The sequence below is a fragment of the Mustela putorius genome, unplaced genomic scaffold, assembly GCF_011764305.1.
Source record: "Mustela putorius furo isolate JIRA1106 unplaced genomic scaffold, ASM1176430v1.1 tig00000585_pilon_pilon_pilon, whole genome shotgun sequence".
NCBI classification, from domain to species: Eukaryota; Metazoa; Chordata; class Mammalia; order Carnivora; family Mustelidae; genus Mustela; species Mustela putorius.
In genome coordinates this window covers 4,805,569-4,821,641 of record NW_025421424.1, presented here as the reverse complement: position 1 = coordinate 4,821,641, position 16,073 = coordinate 4,805,569, and the positions used below count along the sequence as shown (strand labels likewise).

At 46.2% G+C, this 16,073-nt stretch overlaps 1 protein-coding gene across 6 annotated transcripts in view; it reads left to right on the top strand.

Moving 5' to 3' along the window:
• The window catches only part of TTF2 (transcription termination factor 2), a 41,689-nt gene extending 30,343 nt beyond the window's left edge, over positions 1–11,346 (top strand). Inside the window, exons 18-23 of one of the 6 annotated variants that reach the window (XR_006607262.1) lie at positions 744–914; positions 3,465–3,523; positions 4,356–4,506; positions 5,236–5,296; positions 7,001–7,075; positions 9,487–9,553. Coding sequence is in view for 1 of the 6 variants with exons in the window: in XM_004771067.3 (XP_004771124.1) it covers positions 744–914; positions 3,465–3,523; positions 4,356–4,506; positions 5,214–5,296; positions 7,001–7,075; positions 9,487–9,631 (684 nt within the window). In the remaining 5 variants the exon portion in view is untranslated. Of the gene's footprint in view, positions 1–743; positions 915–3,464; positions 3,524–4,355; positions 4,507–5,213; positions 5,297–7,000; positions 7,076–9,486 lie in introns of those variants that run through there. The other 5 variants (XM_004771067.3, XR_001176246.2, XR_001176247.2 and 2 more) reach the window with 5 other exon arrangements.
• The last annotated feature ends 4,727 nt before the right edge of the window (positions 11,347–16,073 follow it).

The following is a 16,073-nucleotide window of genomic DNA, read 5'->3' as shown; positions in this document are numbered from 1 at the left end:
AGAGGTCCGTTTCAGGCCTCTGTAACTGGGGTCCAGCCTGCTGGATCAAGGGGAATGGCATTTTGGGGTGTTTCTGTTTTTCTGGTGTGACAGAGAAGTGGAAGCTTCTTTATTTTACTTTATATTAGTTTTTATTGATCTTGATTATTCCCATAGTGTTGAGAACAGCTTGTATTGGTTTTGTTTTTGTAAATAAACTTAATTTTAGAATGGAAAATGTCATTCTGCTAAACCATTCATGGATACTTTGGTATTTTAGGATGTCATAAAGCCAGTTTAGCTACTAGTTTTTTCTGCCTTCAGGCAGCACAGGGGCTTTTAAGGCTAGTCATGAAAACTCAAGTTGGAAAAAATACAGTTGGAAAAGTTGCCTTAACACTGGCTAGAGGCACATCCATAATTAAGATGAGTCTGTTACTCTTTCAGAGGAGCTGTGGTAATGTGTTTTGTTATCAATAGCTTAATTAACTATACTGCTTTAGCTGGGAAAACAGAATGATCATGTAATCTGTCTGGCAAATCTCTAAGAAGTTCCATCATTTGATTTATCTTTCATCTTGTGAAAAACTTGCAGGATTACATTTTAATCAGGGTTTCTCTGAGGAAAGACCAGTGATAAATTACGAGACATTTTGCTGTGTGAAATGTTAAATAGTCCTCAGTTCGTTGGCAAATAATGTGGCTTGCTTCCTCAACTGCCCATCTGCACCCCCCACCCTGTCCCCTTCCTGTATTCTCCTCAGGCCCTGGACCCGGCAGAACTGAAAAGCGAGGACCTCGCCCTTTCTCTGGAAGAGCAGCTCAGTGCCATGACATTGTCTGAACTCTGTGACAGGGAGGCATCTCCCATCATTTCCCTTAACGGTGAACGGTTCAAGGCAGAGCTTTTTGAGAACACAAGAGCGAGCAGCAAGGTACTTTTGTCACCTCCGTTCTGATAGAAAAACATGGATTTTCTCACACATTTTTCCCATTTGTGAGAGCGACACGTTTGTCCAAGTGTGCACAGCCATTGAATGCTGAGGCTAAAACTATTAGAAGTGAGCTGGTCCAGTTGCCCCTCCAGTCTTAAATTCTTATTTTATTTCACGAGTATAACAAGTCTTATTACCTCGTGGGCTCTCAGAGAGTGACTTGGGCCAGCCCCGGCAGCAAGGCACATCTTCTGTCATGGATCACCGGGAAGGTTGCCTGTCAGGTTTACGCCAGTGACAGGGCCTCAGTGAGTGAGCAATTTGTTGCGGGAAAGCTTTAAAGGAGAACAACAAAGGCTTGACCCCAGAGACTGTGTAATACATCCGAGCACCAAGTGCTTAGACTTGTTGAAAGGCATCCATCTGTGAGCATTATTTCCTAAATTGCCTTCTATCTTCATTAGTCATTTTGTTCTATTTTCATTAAAGCTTTTCGAGGCTGAAGCATTGTAGTAGAGGGAGGCTGAGAGGTGCTGTAACTTGAGGGCTGCCTTTCTGTTGGCTGGTTTGGAGTATACACCATTAGTCTGCGTATCCTGAGAGTGGGGCGAGGCCCTCTCTCTCGACTGCTGTCTGAAGCTGCCATTCCCAGCCTCAGCTTCTCTTCAAAGGCTTTTTTTTTTTTGGTTTTGTTTTTTTTTAAAGATTTTATTTATTTATTTGACAGAGATCACAAGCAGGCAGAGAGACAGAGGGGGGAAGCAGGCTTCCCACCGAGCAGAGAGCCTGATTTGGGGCTAGATCCCAGGATCCTGAGATCATGACCTGAGCTGAAGTCAGAGGCTTTAACCCAGGCGCCCCAAGTGGTTCTTTTTTTTTTTTTTTTTTTTTTAATGTGACTAGAAATGAGGTCACTGCCAAGGGAATGGTGTTACTTAAGAATTACTTTTAATTAAACTTTCACAATATCTACTGAGGTCTTTACCACTAGTAACTGAGAGAAACACAGGAAGGATACCGTATGTGGACAAACTTCCTGTCGTAGCACCTTCAGAGTAAATACTGGGTTAAAACTTCGAGTCTTCATAATTTGTGTGCTTCACCTAATACTTGGGTAGTATTTATTCACAGGGTGTTTCAATGTGAGCCCCTTAATAGTAGTTCAAACCATTTAAGGTTGTTTTACTCAGGGAAGGGAGTTTTGGCAGTGCACACTAACCTCATGTAGAATGTTCCTGGAGTTGGACCTCTGCTCATGGACCGTGAGTTCATTCTCCCACTGATGTTTTCTCAAAATACCTATCACTAGCTTTTTTATGAGGCTGTCCAAGCCCTTACCACAACCTCAAGTCGCCAAGATGCCGGGCACCTCACGTACCTGCTTTCTTTCTCCCTATGAATTCAGAATGGTCCAGTGTTGTCCTCACTTCCTGTCCAGCACATTTTTTGAGATCGGAAGGCAGCCTTGTGGGTAGTAGGGGCCTTTAGAGGTGAGCACCCAAACAAGGGCAGTACAAGATAAGCACTGAGGGTGTCTCAGAGTTCATCTGGGGTGGCCCCTCGTTTCCGTGATGAGGCGTTCACGCTCTTCACCAGGAGCCCCGAAGGAGTACAGCAGAAGAGCTCTCTTCATCTCCCGATTCCTGGTCATTTTCTTCTTCCTCCACCATCCCAGGGACAAACTCCAGGGACCCTAGAGGCTTTCAAAAGGTCCTTTGCATTAGCAGCTGGGAGGGGTGAATCCAGCTGCTTTCCCAGCTCATGCTCATGTGCACGGTTCTTACCGACCGCTCCCTGTGGACTCAGATGGGCTCTGAGGGGGTTTGATAAATACCCGGAGAGCCTTTGGGGGAAACCTTAGCAAGTGTCGCTCAGACTGGTGGGTGGGTCTCTTCTTTAACAGCCTTTGGAGTGGGCCCTAAACTGGGTAAAGCTCTTGGATTTTCTCTTCCTGCAAATGTTAGGAGAGTACCTTCTCTGCTCTGGCTCCGTGCTGGCCACTAGGAGAATGAACCAAAATGAACCAGTCTTCTGTTGCTTGGCTTCCTTGCAGCACCTCAGGCCATGAGGGCAAGAGATGATTAAGACACAGTGGGTAGTGTGGAAAAGGCAGTGCTAGAAACAAAGGGAGCCCTAGTAGCAGGGAGGCAGTAGGCACCTAACCCTACTTTGGGATTAATGAGGACCCCTAAGAAGTGATGTTGATCTGACATGGAAGGCTTTTCCAGGCAGAGGGAACAGAGTGGACAAAGATGAGACAAAGCATGGCTTAGCAGAGGAGGAACTCTGGTATAACAGGAGCATCATTTGAGGAGGGGCTGAGCTGGTAGGTCATTATCAGGAGCTTGGGTTCGGTCCTCGGTGGGAAGGCCCTGCGGGAGGGGAGGAAAGTGACAGACTGGCATTTTAGAAACAGTCCTTGGGCTGCAGAGAGGGGAGTGGCCTAGAGTGGGGTCAGACCAGAGGCAGGCCATTCAGAAGTTCAGGTGAGGGATGCTGGAGAAAAGCGAATTTGCTGCAACTTAACATATACTGAATAACATTTCCCAGATTACATCTCTGTTGGTGGAATTGGAGGCAATCCGAGGAAATTCAGGGTCCCAGAAGAGGTAAATGTTATTTTATTATCCAAGTTATTGTTTGTGGTGAGTCCAGAAACTCTGATATTGCTGATAGTTCTGAATCTCAGCTTTTTATAAATCCAGAACCTTGACTCCTCCTCAGCAGAAAGCACTGAGGTTACAGCACACATTCTCTATGATTCCTAGTTAAATTACTTGTGGCACTGATTGAGAAGGAAGTCCCTAGAGGATCAGAGTGAGCGAAGCATCTGCAGAAGTGTTTAAAAGTAGCGAAACCCCCAAAGAAAAGCAGGGGAGTGACAGGTGCAAAAGGCAGGGTGAGGTATGTGGTCAGCAGGGAGCCCCAAGGTGCTGGGAATGTTCTCGAGCTGGGTGCATGGATCCATTCATTGTTAGCCTCACGTGTGTTAGGGATCTGCATTTGTATATGTGGAGTATTTTGATTTTTAAAACTTACAACCCTAATTGAAACACAGCACAAGGTGTGAGGGTAGAGACGTGCCAGTAGCTTACAGGGGCTGGCGAAGGGAGGGCGGCCCGTGCATCCCTTCCCTGCAGGACCACAGGTCTCCAGGTGATAGGAAGCTGCAGCCCTTAGATTAGGCTGACCACCACTGTATTCTGATCTCATCTAGCATGAGACAAATGACAACCTTTGATCTGGAAACAACTGGAAGCATCCTCACCTTGAGATGTGACCTAAACATGTGCCTTTGCCCCGCAGGGGACAGAAGGCCTTTCTGGATCCACATTTGATGACTGAGTAACAGGGGCATTGAGACCCTGCCGATGAATTTGTTTCATCTCTTCGGGGTGGGGGATGGGCAGCGTGCTGATGTTGTGTTCTCCTTCCTTCCAGTGTCGTGGTCTCCCAGTGGACCAGCATGCTGCAGGTTGTAGCGAGGCACCTTCAGAGGCACGGCCTGACTTACGCCACCATTGATGGTTCTGTCAGCCCCAAACAGAGGATGGACTTGGTGGAGGCCTTTAACAGCTCCAGGGGTCCTCAGGTATGAGCTGGTCACACCAGAGCTTTGTCAGAGAGAGCACAGAGAGCACCTTGTTCTCAGTTACGTGGCGAGAACTGCAGTGTAAATACATTTGTTGCCTTGATCCTTCCCCGTACTTTTAATTTATTAGACATTTACTGGGGTACGTATCGAAGTATACTGGTACTTGAAAGAAAATAAAATACCAGGGCTAAAAGCAGAGGAAGAGCAGAGCTCGTTGGCTCAAGCGATCTCTGTGGACGAGGCCAGCCTTGAAGGGTAGGTGGGAGTTGGATACAAGGAAGTGTGGGGAGATCTGGAGGGACAGAGGGAACGTGGAAAGCACTGGTGGCCTGGGGAGGCAGGAAGAGCAGCAGCGGCAGGAGGGTGGAGGGTGCAGAAACCGTGGGAGTGGACAGAATCTGATTAATGGAAAGTTCCATGAAAGTGCCTTGAGCCAGGCACCCCCCGTGCTCTGAATTGCAGCGTTTGTGTATTTTGGCAGGCGTACAATTCATGTTTTGAGGTTGAGTCACAAAAACATCAGAAGTGAACAGTTTTCTTCAGGGTGAGGGGAGTGCATCTCTAAGAGTTTTTTTTGACAGCAGAGGGAAATTTGATAGGAACGTGGTACTTATCTGTATTGATCTTGGATTTGAACCAGAGACAGAGGGAGAGGTGTATTAGATCAGATTTGTGTAAAGGGAATGCCATGCTTTCTTTTGAAGGTTATGCTAATATCTCTCTCAGCTGGAGGTGTGGGTCTAAACCTGACTGGAGGAAACCACCTTTTTCTTCTGGACATGCACTGGTAATGACTCTGGATTTATCTTGCCTTGTCTTAGCATAGCTGGGTGGGGGCAGGGGGGTTGCTGACTTCTTATGGAGAGGCGGCCCTTTTTGTATTGGGCCATTGCCTCGGCTGCACACCTGTGCATAGTTCCTGGTCTGTACAGGGTGTGGGGCTGTTGATGGCCCCGAATTCCTGAGCAAGCCAGGCTTCAAATGACTGCTTAAAATAGCATTTACCTTACTGTTAATCTTACATCTGTTTCCATGGAAACTGGGAAGAAGTCTTTTTCTCCTGGCTAAGAGCCACATCACTCAGTTTTACCTCTTCAGAATACCATATTTCACGCCATTTGTGGACATCCAAGGAAATCTCAGCCCTGGAAAAGAAGGAGAAGCTTTACTCCAAAAGGAAAAGGAGAAGGAATTTTCTAGTCATGTTAGGAATATGCGTAACACAAGGCCCTTGGCTGCATGAGTTGTATCAACATTGGGAGCGTAACCGCAAATTTCCTGGAAATAAGATAAATGAGTGTGTGTGTTGGTAGGAGAAAAATGTCCTAATTAGTCTCAGTTTGGGGTTTTCTAGTTATGCCAAGCAGAGATCGCTGCATATTCGTCTGGTTTTCCAGGCGGCCCAGATTGGCACACTCAGGCCAACCCAGTACCATCTTCTGGGAGAATGTGTTTAGGTCTTAGGACTCCCTGATGTGTTTGAGGGAGGAGAGCAGAGTGGGAGTTAAATGCTGATTTCTGGGGGTGCCCGGCTGGCTCAGTCAGTAGAGCGCGCGACTCTTGATCTCAGAGTAGTGGGTTTGAGCCCCCTGTCGGGTATGGGGATTACTTAAAATCTTCGAAAAATAAAGAAATGCTGTTTTCTGAAATGGAGGAATGTTGTCCAAGGTTTTAAAGAGATAAGATGAGAAACTAGTTTAGTGTTGATAGCATCTGTAAAGAAGGAAAGAAATTAAGTCTCTTTAGTTGAATCCCAGAATATCAAAAAGGTGTTCCGGGGCACCTGAGTGGCTTAGTCGGTTAAGCATCTGCCTTTGGCTCAGGTCATGATCTCAGGGTCCTGGGATCGAGGCCCACATCGACTCCCTGCGTAGTGCAGGGAGAGTGCTTCTCCCTTTACCCCTCCCACCAGCTTTTGCTCGCTCGCTCTCTCACTCTCTCTCTCAAATAAATAAAATCTTTACAGAAAAAAAGAAAGAGAAAGCTGTTTCCTCTCATTAGGTAGCCATCATGTTTCCATGCGGCTATCTCAAGTGCAAAGGGTTGAGGTGAGGTGACTTGCCCAAGTTCATCCAACTGGTTAGTGACTGAATTGGAGCATTGGTTCACCTGTGTTACTTAAAGTCAGCTGGTGGTGGTGCTGAGTTTCTCTTGGCAAACTGACCTGAGTTTCTCATTTGAGGCCAAGAAGGTATCTGACACTAACCTTTCTGGGGCCAGCATAGCCAAGGACAGGGATTTGCAAGCTCTCTGTAAATATTTTAGGACAGATGGTAGCTGTTTTAGACCTCCCAGGCCCCATGGGTCTCTGTCCCGCATTCTTCACTGTGGGCTTTTTGTTTATTTGGGTTTTTTCTGACCCTTGAAAACTGTGAACCCCATTTGTAGGTGAAGAACCATCCAGAAACAGCTGCAGGCCGCCTCTGCCCAGGGCCCTTGACCACCGAGTCCAGGGTGGCAGCCCCTTTGAGTCTTGCCTCTCTTTTCACAGGAATCCATCACTTGAAGACCAGGCCTGTGACCGAATTTACCGTGTCGGGCAGCAGAAAGATGTTGTTGTGCACAAGTAAGTGAAGACCTGCTGGGGCTTAGGCCCCTTCACAGGCTTTCCCTTTGTGCCAATTTTTCTTGGGTCCTGTTTTAACAGAATGTAAAATATTTGGCAATCACTTGACTAGTTATGCTCCTGAGTCACGGCGCCCTTGGTATTCACAGTCCAGAAGGGAACACAAGCAATTTGGGGGTGACCTTGGGGTTGGTCCCTGCAAGAGAAGAAAAGGCTTGTATGTTAGGGTTAGGGAAAGTACCCTCCTTCCACCTTTTGTTTATTAGTTTTTTGCTTTTAACTTTTATGTTGATGTAACTTCGGGCATGCAGAAAAGGATGTAAGAGTTCTTAAAAGAATAATATCCCCCAAAATCATGTTTGTAAAAATAATACCAGAAACTGCTCGTGTGTTGTAGCACGTGTCTGTGTGCATGTAGACTTCTTTCTTGACCACTTGAGAGTTCGTTGCCACCGTGGTGCTCCTTTACCCTTAAATACTGCAGGGTGTGGTTTTAAATTAGAACATTCTCTTACATAACCACAGTAAACGGCTCAAAATCAGAACATTAACACGGATAGAGTGCTGTTATCTGAGCTGCGGACTATTCTGTTTTGCCACCTGTCCCAGTGAGGTCCCTTGCAGCAAAGGAAAATCCTAGAGGCTGTGTAGTATTAAGTTGTCATGACTCTTTTGTCTCCTTTAATTTGGGACCATACGTCAGTCTTTCTTTGTGTCTTATGACATTGACATTTTTAAAGAGCACAAGCCAGTGATTTTTATAGAATGTTCCACTCTTCAGGACTTTTTCCCTTAAGAACCACAGCCAGCGTTAATGCAATAATCCATTTTAGCAACGGACCCCTTTTTCTCGTTCCTTTTCAGGGCTGGGTTTCCTGAAGAATTAGCAGTCGCTGACTGTCTTGTCTTCCTTACCTCTCAGATTCATTCCTCAGCCTCTCACCCCTGTTGCTCCACTGAAACCGCTCTTGTTACAGATCATCCGTGAATTCCACAGTGATCCGGCTGGTTACCCTGTCCTTAGCTCTCACCTCACCCTGTATGGTCCTCCCCTAGTAATCCTATCTGCTCCAGGAAGTCCAAAAGTCTGAACCTGCATCCCCAAGGCCTATAGCATCAGACCTCGATACTCAAATCCCTGCTAACGCTCTGAATCCGAGTGTGTATCCATTATCCGTTCACTCGTTCACTTGTCTCATTCAGCTTCTAAATCTGATACCTGCCGAGTGTTCACTATGGAGCAAGTACTATGACACGTTCCAGGAACTCAGAATGTCACAGACTGAAGTGAGATACCGCCTCCAATCTCTCGATGCTTCTGAAGACTGCCTCTACATGAATAGCATCCCTGAATCCAATCCTAGAGCCACAGATGGGGTCCCTCCCTTTTCCTCCCTTTTCACATACCAAGTCCATTCATTTTATTTTTGAAATGTCTCAAAACCATCTCCTCTTTCCTATCCACACTGCCATCTCCCTCTTTCAAGTCTGAATTTCTTCGCATGAAGTGCAGAGCCTCTCATGATCTGACCTACCATCCTCCAGAGCTTCTGTCATTGCTCTGTAACATGGTAGAGTCCTTTTGACTTTTGCCCTGGCCAGACTGGACCACCTGATCTTCCTCTGACATAACCCTGTTCTGAACTCGGCATGGTTTTTCCATTCCCGTTCCCTGGGACACCCACTCTGCTGCGCCTGGCAAACCCTTGCTCGTCCTCCAGGCCACACATTACGAACTCGGTCTTCAACAGAGACTTCCCTGAACACTGGAGATGTTTCCTTTTACTCTGTGCACACTGGACATAGGACTGTAGCACTTCCAGCTTGTGTGATTGTGTATTTTCATGCCTTTCTTCCTATGTTCTCTTTGAGAGCACAAGACTGGGCTGCATGCATCTCTCCATCCTTGGACCTAGCACAGCGCCTGGCAATAGTGCAAATGCGCAATCAGTACTTGCTGAATGAGGGAATAAGTATAGTGGCATTTCTTCAGGGGGTAAAACCTGTCCTCAGTACGAATTCGCCAAGAAATAAGACACTGTACTTACACCAGCACACACGGCAGGAACTTGATAAGCTCTAGGGCCTTCGGACTTGATCAAGGTTGAGCTTTTTGGGGGACAGCTGGATCTCTGCATTTTTTTGGATAGGGATGGCGTTTGCTTATTTTGGCACGTTCCCAATTACCTTAGCTTCAGAAAGAAATGAAAAATAATTTGAGCCACATCATTTTAAATGGGCACATGTTCAGTCAAGGTTGTTTGGCTCTCATAAACATGGAGTTTTTAACTAAACCTTAAGACAACTTAAGAAAGAAATCTCATGTAAAAACTCAAGCGTAATTGCAAGTTTGATTAGGTTATTAAATATGCTTTTTGGGGTTTCTGATTATTTATCTTTTTTTTTTTTAGGTTTATTTGTGAGGGAACAGTAGAAGAGAAGATCTTACACCTCCAAGAGAAGAAGAAAACTTTGGCCAAACAGGTCCTATCAGGATCTGGCACATCTGTCAAGAAGCTCACTCTGGCTGACCTCAAAGTCCTTTTTGGCATCTAACTTTTCTAGGGCTCAGGGTCGTACCACTGCAGGTTTGTGGTAGTCTGGAACAGTGACCTGATATAAGCCCTCCTCGGCTTCTCATTTTACTGGCAAGTGCCAGGCCCTCTGCAGTAGGAGCCGCCATCTGATCCAAGGAATTGGATGCCAGTGATCACATTAAACACTTGGGTCGTCAGGTCGATCAGTCAACTTATTTAAGGGTAACGTAGAAACCAAAAAATTACTTCAGAAAAAAGAATGTGCCTTAGAGTTAGATAATTTTGGAAAACAACGCCAGGGGAGTTGTTACAAAAGCCTCAGTACAAACTCAGAAAGCCCTCCGTTGCCTTGTTCTTCTCAGCTCACGGGAAACCAGTGTCACTGCCCGTTCCGGTGCTGGCCCTCCCTCTCTCTTACCAGTGAGGCTGGTAACATGTCTCAGGGCAGGGCAGAGAGTGGACCCGGAGGCCGGGCCTCTGCAGCTGTCTCTGGCCAGACAGTTCTGCCACACCAGCTTCAGGGCAAGGAGGTGTGTCATCCATGAACAGATGTCTGGTTTGGGTATTCTCGAACCATCCAGTGTTTGTTCTTGTTTCATTTGTGGTGTTCCATAATTTCCCATTGCTAGAGTATCATGTGCTGCTTGTGAAACACAATTTACTACGTGGCATCTTTCCAGTACAGGCAGACCTCCCTTCGTCACGCCTTGCCGACACCGCATTTCTTGCGACAGCACCGGCTCACTTGGTGGCTGTGTCCCATTCTGGTAATTTCACAGTGTTTGAGGCTTCTTCATCATTATTATATTTGAATTGCCACGATATCATGATAAAACTTGAACATATGAGGAGCTCTTGGATGAGCCAAGATGGTGGATTCTTGAGATGGAACCTACTCCTGGTGAAGACACTGTGAAGGTTGTTGAAATAATGCCAGAGGATTTAGAACATCACATAAATTTCATTGACAAAGCAGCGGCAGTGTTTGAGAGGACTGACTGTGATTTTTGAAAGAACTTCCGTTGTGGGGAAAGTGTTATCAAACTGCATTTCATGCTACAGAGAAATCATTCATGAAAGGAAGAGCCCTTCGATGTGGCAGACTTCACCATCATCATAGTTTAAGAGATTACTGCAGCCAGCACCCTGACCAGTCAGCTGCCACTGACATTGAGGCAAGACCTTCCACCGACTCATTAAAAGCTCAGATGATAGTATTTTTCACGATAAAAGAATTTTTTCAAAAAATTTATGTGTTTGTTTAGAGAACACACACGAGCATGGTGAGGGCCAGAGGGAAGGGAAAGAATTTCAAGCAGACTCCACTCTGAGCATGGAGCCGGATGCGGGGCTTGATCCCACAACCCCAAGCTGAAACCAAGAGTCAGACATCCAACCAACCGAGCCAGCCAGCCGCCCCAGCAATATAAGATTTTTTAATTAAGATAGGTAGTTTTTTAGACATTCTACTGTTGGACACTTAATGGACCACAATATAGTGTAAATATTTTTATGTGCCTGGGAAATCAAGAGACTCTTTTGACTCACTTTACTATGATATTCACTGTATTAGTCTGCAGCTGAACCTGCAGTAGCCAAGGTATGCCTGTATTTGCGTTTTTACAGATTGACAGTATTTGTGGCATGTAGTGTCATTCTCTCATTTAGCATTGTATCATTTAGTATTTGCATTATGGTTGGTATAATCCAATAAATGTGTGCATGACAGTGTAACAGAGATAATGTGTGTTTGCTAACCCCATCTCCTTTTCTTCTTGGGCACCCAGAGAGACTACATTTCCCAGCGTTCACTGCAGTTACATGGGTCCATATTACTGAGTTCTAGTCAATGGGATAAGGAGAGAGGTAATGTAAGTCATTTCTTAACCTCCCCTCCAACTTTAGGAGTGATTCGTCACACTGTTTCTTCCTACTGATAGAAGCCTACAAGGCCCTAGAGAAACCACTAGATCAGGGATTCTTAACCTCCTTTGGGGCCATGGACCTTTTGCCAGACTAGTAAGCCTCAGTTCCCAAATGACTGGAATAAAGCCTGCATGTGTGCCTCCCTCCTCACCTCCGCTCACCCAGGGTGTTATCACATGATCATGAAATAACATTGTTTTAAGCCACTGAGATTTTAGGGTTGGTCAGATAGCAACTGATAAAAGCTCTTGAGACTTGTATGCTTTGGGAAGCTGTTCCTCTTTCCTTCTTCCTCTTAGCAATCATTTCCAAAACACATCTGCTAATTTCTGTGAGAAAGGATTGTAGTTCTCCTAGATGGAACTATGAGTGCCAACCTTGAGTCAGGGGTGGGAGTTGAAGCTAACCCAGTGACAGTGTGGGCTGAGGCATCAGAGCCTGGGTAAGAAAAGGTCCTTTCTCAGGACAAGGTTTAAAGACCGACAAAGGTGACAATATGGCCCATAGGAAGAGTTCTCCTGTAGAACTCAGTCTTCAGTTGAGTTCCAGGTTCCTTTTAGTTGGGGATGTAGACCTGAAAAAGATCATTGACTTCTCTGCACTTTGGTTGCCCCATTTGTAAAGTGGGCATTGTTTTCAGAACCCAGCAACTATAATAAGGTCCGTGATGAGATCAGGAAACAAAGAAGTAAGATTGCCCTTTCTTGCAGGTTTTAAGATGAACACACAGGGCAAAGGTACAGTCCCTGGAAAACTGGCTCCCAGGCCAGCACGCATGTACAAAGCCAGTCTCTGCCCTGGGCTGACTGTCTGATACTAGGCTAGCTACAGGTTCCCCACGAGGCTCAGCTCTTTGATCTGTAAGGTGTATGGATTAGTATATATCCCATCAGGCTCCACTGGGAATGTGGTAACTGCTCTATACACTGCAGCCTGTTTGAGGGGATGGACATTGGTCACGTCAGAAGGCATATTCAATGAACATGTGCATCCCATGCACTGTTTAGGAGAGAAACACTGTTAACTTGGAGGATTTTCTTACGGCTGCCTGCCTACCGGACCAGACTCGGGTGGGGACAGGATGTCACTGAGGCTTTAGAAGCAGTGAAGGGTCACACGGGCGTGCATATTACTGCTGTGGGACCGGGTCTGGGCATATGAGAGTAATACAGCAGCCTGGGTGCAGCTGAAAGCCAGCTGGCAAGCATCCATCCAGAAGCACAACCCCACAGAGCACCCAATTTACCAGGGATTTCTCGTGTGATAAATCTGCCTCTGTGGCAGGTTTACAGTTTGACTTCTCGTTAGCAATGTTGATCACAGAGGGTGTGCAGTGCATGTCATGACTGGACAGAAAATCGAGCCCTTTAAAAATCCCGCCAAGGACTCCTGTTTCCATGCAGTCATGAACAGCAGCAGGTAGGATGCCATCTGCGTGGAGTATGACCCTTTTCTCTAGCTGCTGTTTGCGTGACTGCGAACAGCTGTGTGTGACCTCCAGCTTGTTTACTCTGTGGTTGTCTCTGTTGCCTGAGGAAGCGGCTTTCAGCCGGGCTCAGAGGTAAAGCCAGACTCTTCTGCACTAGTAGGACAGTCGTAGAGCTGTCAGTGCTCAGTGTGACCTCCGTGGTCATTGGGAATCTTGATACTGACCGTGATGCCTTGAGAGAATTGGGTTTACAAAGGGGGAGATTGTACTGCTCTTTGCTGTCTAGCATCTTGTCCTAAGAAAAGGCAGAACGAATTTTAAAAATAGCTGGCAACGTCAAGAATTATAATAAGAACTTAGAATTCCTAAGCATGTCACCTAGATGAAAATATTTTCAGAAATAAAAATGAAATTAGGGTCAGTGAGTGTACCAAGTACCCCCCAGAGTCAGTAGGTGGGGATTGAAGTAAGGAAGAACCTCACCGCCAGGGAGGGAACCCAGCACACAGATCCGCAGCTACACACCTCTCTCCTGCCTGAGTCCTTTTACCCAGAATCCTTAGCTAATCTGAGGGAGGGCAGAGATGATGTATGCAAGGTTGGATGGGGAGAATACTTGCACTGCTAAATCATTTGTACATCAGTTCAAAAATTGATATTAAATATGCCAGGCATTGCTGGGCACTGAAAGCCAAAGGGTCAAAGCGAAACCTGAAACCATCCCCGTCCTCCCTGAGGCTTAAAGTCTCCCCAATGGCTGTGGAGATGTCAAGGGCTGCTGGGAGAGGCGTGGTCGCTGGGATGGCTAGTTAGAGAACTAGTTAGGGAAGACTGGGAAAGCGGTGAGGGAATTGAAGTCAGTACCGAAAGGCTAACCAGGCAGAGGGAAATGCCTTTCTGCGTCCTGCTTCCATTAGGGGTCACTTCACCCAACCTCCCCTGGAGACAAACTCAGCAGGCATGCATCCTCTGGGGTAAAGCTGAGTGAGGACTGCATTTCAGAGATCAGAGTGGGCGGGCCACCTGGTGGATGTGTGTGTTTGTTATCCAAGACAGCCAAGGTGTTTATCCCTTGACAACATCCCAGAGGACAGAGGCGATAATCTGTGGCTCTCTTGTCTTACCTGTAACACCAGAGACAAAACTTACCTCATGACACTGTACCTTGTTGATGTTGATGCTTCACTGCTCACAGCTCAAGGGTGATTTCTGAAGCACTTTAACAATTCCTAAATCTTCAGATTTCTCTCTCTCTCTCTCTCTCTTTTTTTTTTCCTCACCTCAGGAATCTCTGCAGATCACTCTTAACTTTGCCAGGTCTGTCAGCTGGTAGGACAGTAGAATTGAATTTGGACCCCACTGTACGGCAGGCCAATGAGCAAGCCACCCACTTCCTCCCACACAAACTATCTTAGTGTTTGTAAAGGAATTGCTACCATGAATACTGCTTCAAGGCTAGGGCATTTGCCAGAACGTGGATGTCTGACAGAAATTTTCTTTTGCACAGAGCTTCATCTACAGTAGAGTTCTACAATTACCAAAACCCTTTTCCAACTGAAATACATGAAAAGCTTTTTATGCTTGGTTCTGAAACGTGATTTGTTAAAAGACACATGGGGAAAATGATGTAATACAATAAGCTTCTCCACGGCAAAGCAATTCCCTGGATGTCTGAGGTAATTGGAAAATTCAAGGCTGGTCCCTAAAGTGTGTACAATTTATCCAGCAGGTTTGAGAGAAAGGCTGATATTTTTTTTCCCCAAGTGGTATTTGGTTAAATGACAAATCTGGCGTTTGGGGGAAGCAAAGTCTTGCATATAGAAACAGATACCAAGGACAGCCAAACTGAAACTTGTGCCAAATGAGATCTTTTTTTTTATTCAACAAAATATTGATTAAGCCTCTACTATGTGCCAGGAACAATGTGGTCAATAAATGCCAAATCCTTGTCTTCATGGAGCTGACAGAGAACAAACATTAAACAAATAGAAATGTATGTGAGGTGGGGATGAAGCCGAGTGAGGGGGATATGGAGCCCTGAGGTGACGAGTTGCTATTTTATACAGGGTAGTTAGGGACCTCTCTGATAGGATGATGTTTGACAGATGATGTTTGATGTAGGAGTGGAAACCTGAGGAGAAAGAGAGACAATCATTAAATATCTGTGAGAAGAGCATTCCAGATGGTGAGGCAGTGATTGTAAAGGCTGCTACACAGAGCCGTGGAGGGTTTGTGGAGCCCAGGGAGGCAGGTTGGGCTGGAACAGAGTGACTAGGGGTGAGGGGGAAGGAAATGAGAGAACAGGGAGCCAGGGTGCAGCCTCTTACATGCTAATGCAAACGCTGGCTTCTTTCTGAGTACAATGGGAAGATGTTGGGTGTGGAGTGGGAGAGTGACGTGATCTGAGGTATTTCAGAAGGATCTCTCTAACTCCTGATTGAAGAAGAGGACACAGGAGGGGAAGGGTGGACGCAGGGAGACCAGGGAGGAGGCGGGGGAGAGATCTGGGTGTCTTATACCAGAACAGTGGCCGTGGAGGTGGAGAGCAGTGTTCAGCAGATGTATTTCGAAGGGAAAGCCAAATGGACTCACCCGTGGATTGGATGTATACGTGAGGGGGGGAGTCAAACATGTTTGCCAGGACATTGACTCTACCTACCACCTGTAAGAATAGATTTGGACTTTCCTCTGAAAGAGGTGGAGCCGACTGCGGGAGAAGCAGTTTGCTGGTGTAGGCAGGTGGGAAGTGGGAATGGGCAACTGGGAGTTATGTTGTGGACGTCTGAAATTTGAGGCGCCTGGGATGACTCCAAGTGGAGGTGTTAAGCTATCGGATATAATCCTTTGGAATTTGGAGTGGGAGATAAACGTAAGAGTTTTCATGTCTAAATGGTAGTTAGCGTCGGGAGAGGAGGAGATCATCTAGGGAGGGGGAGGACATAGAAATGCAGGAATGGTTCCTTAGGGCAGCCCAACATGTTGGATCGGGAGAAAGGAAGGGGAACTAGCAAAGATGAAGAGTCAGGAAAAGTCAGAGACAGAATGAAGGAGAGTGATGCCATGCGAACCAAGCGAAGGGAATGTTTCAAGGAAGGGAAAGTGATCA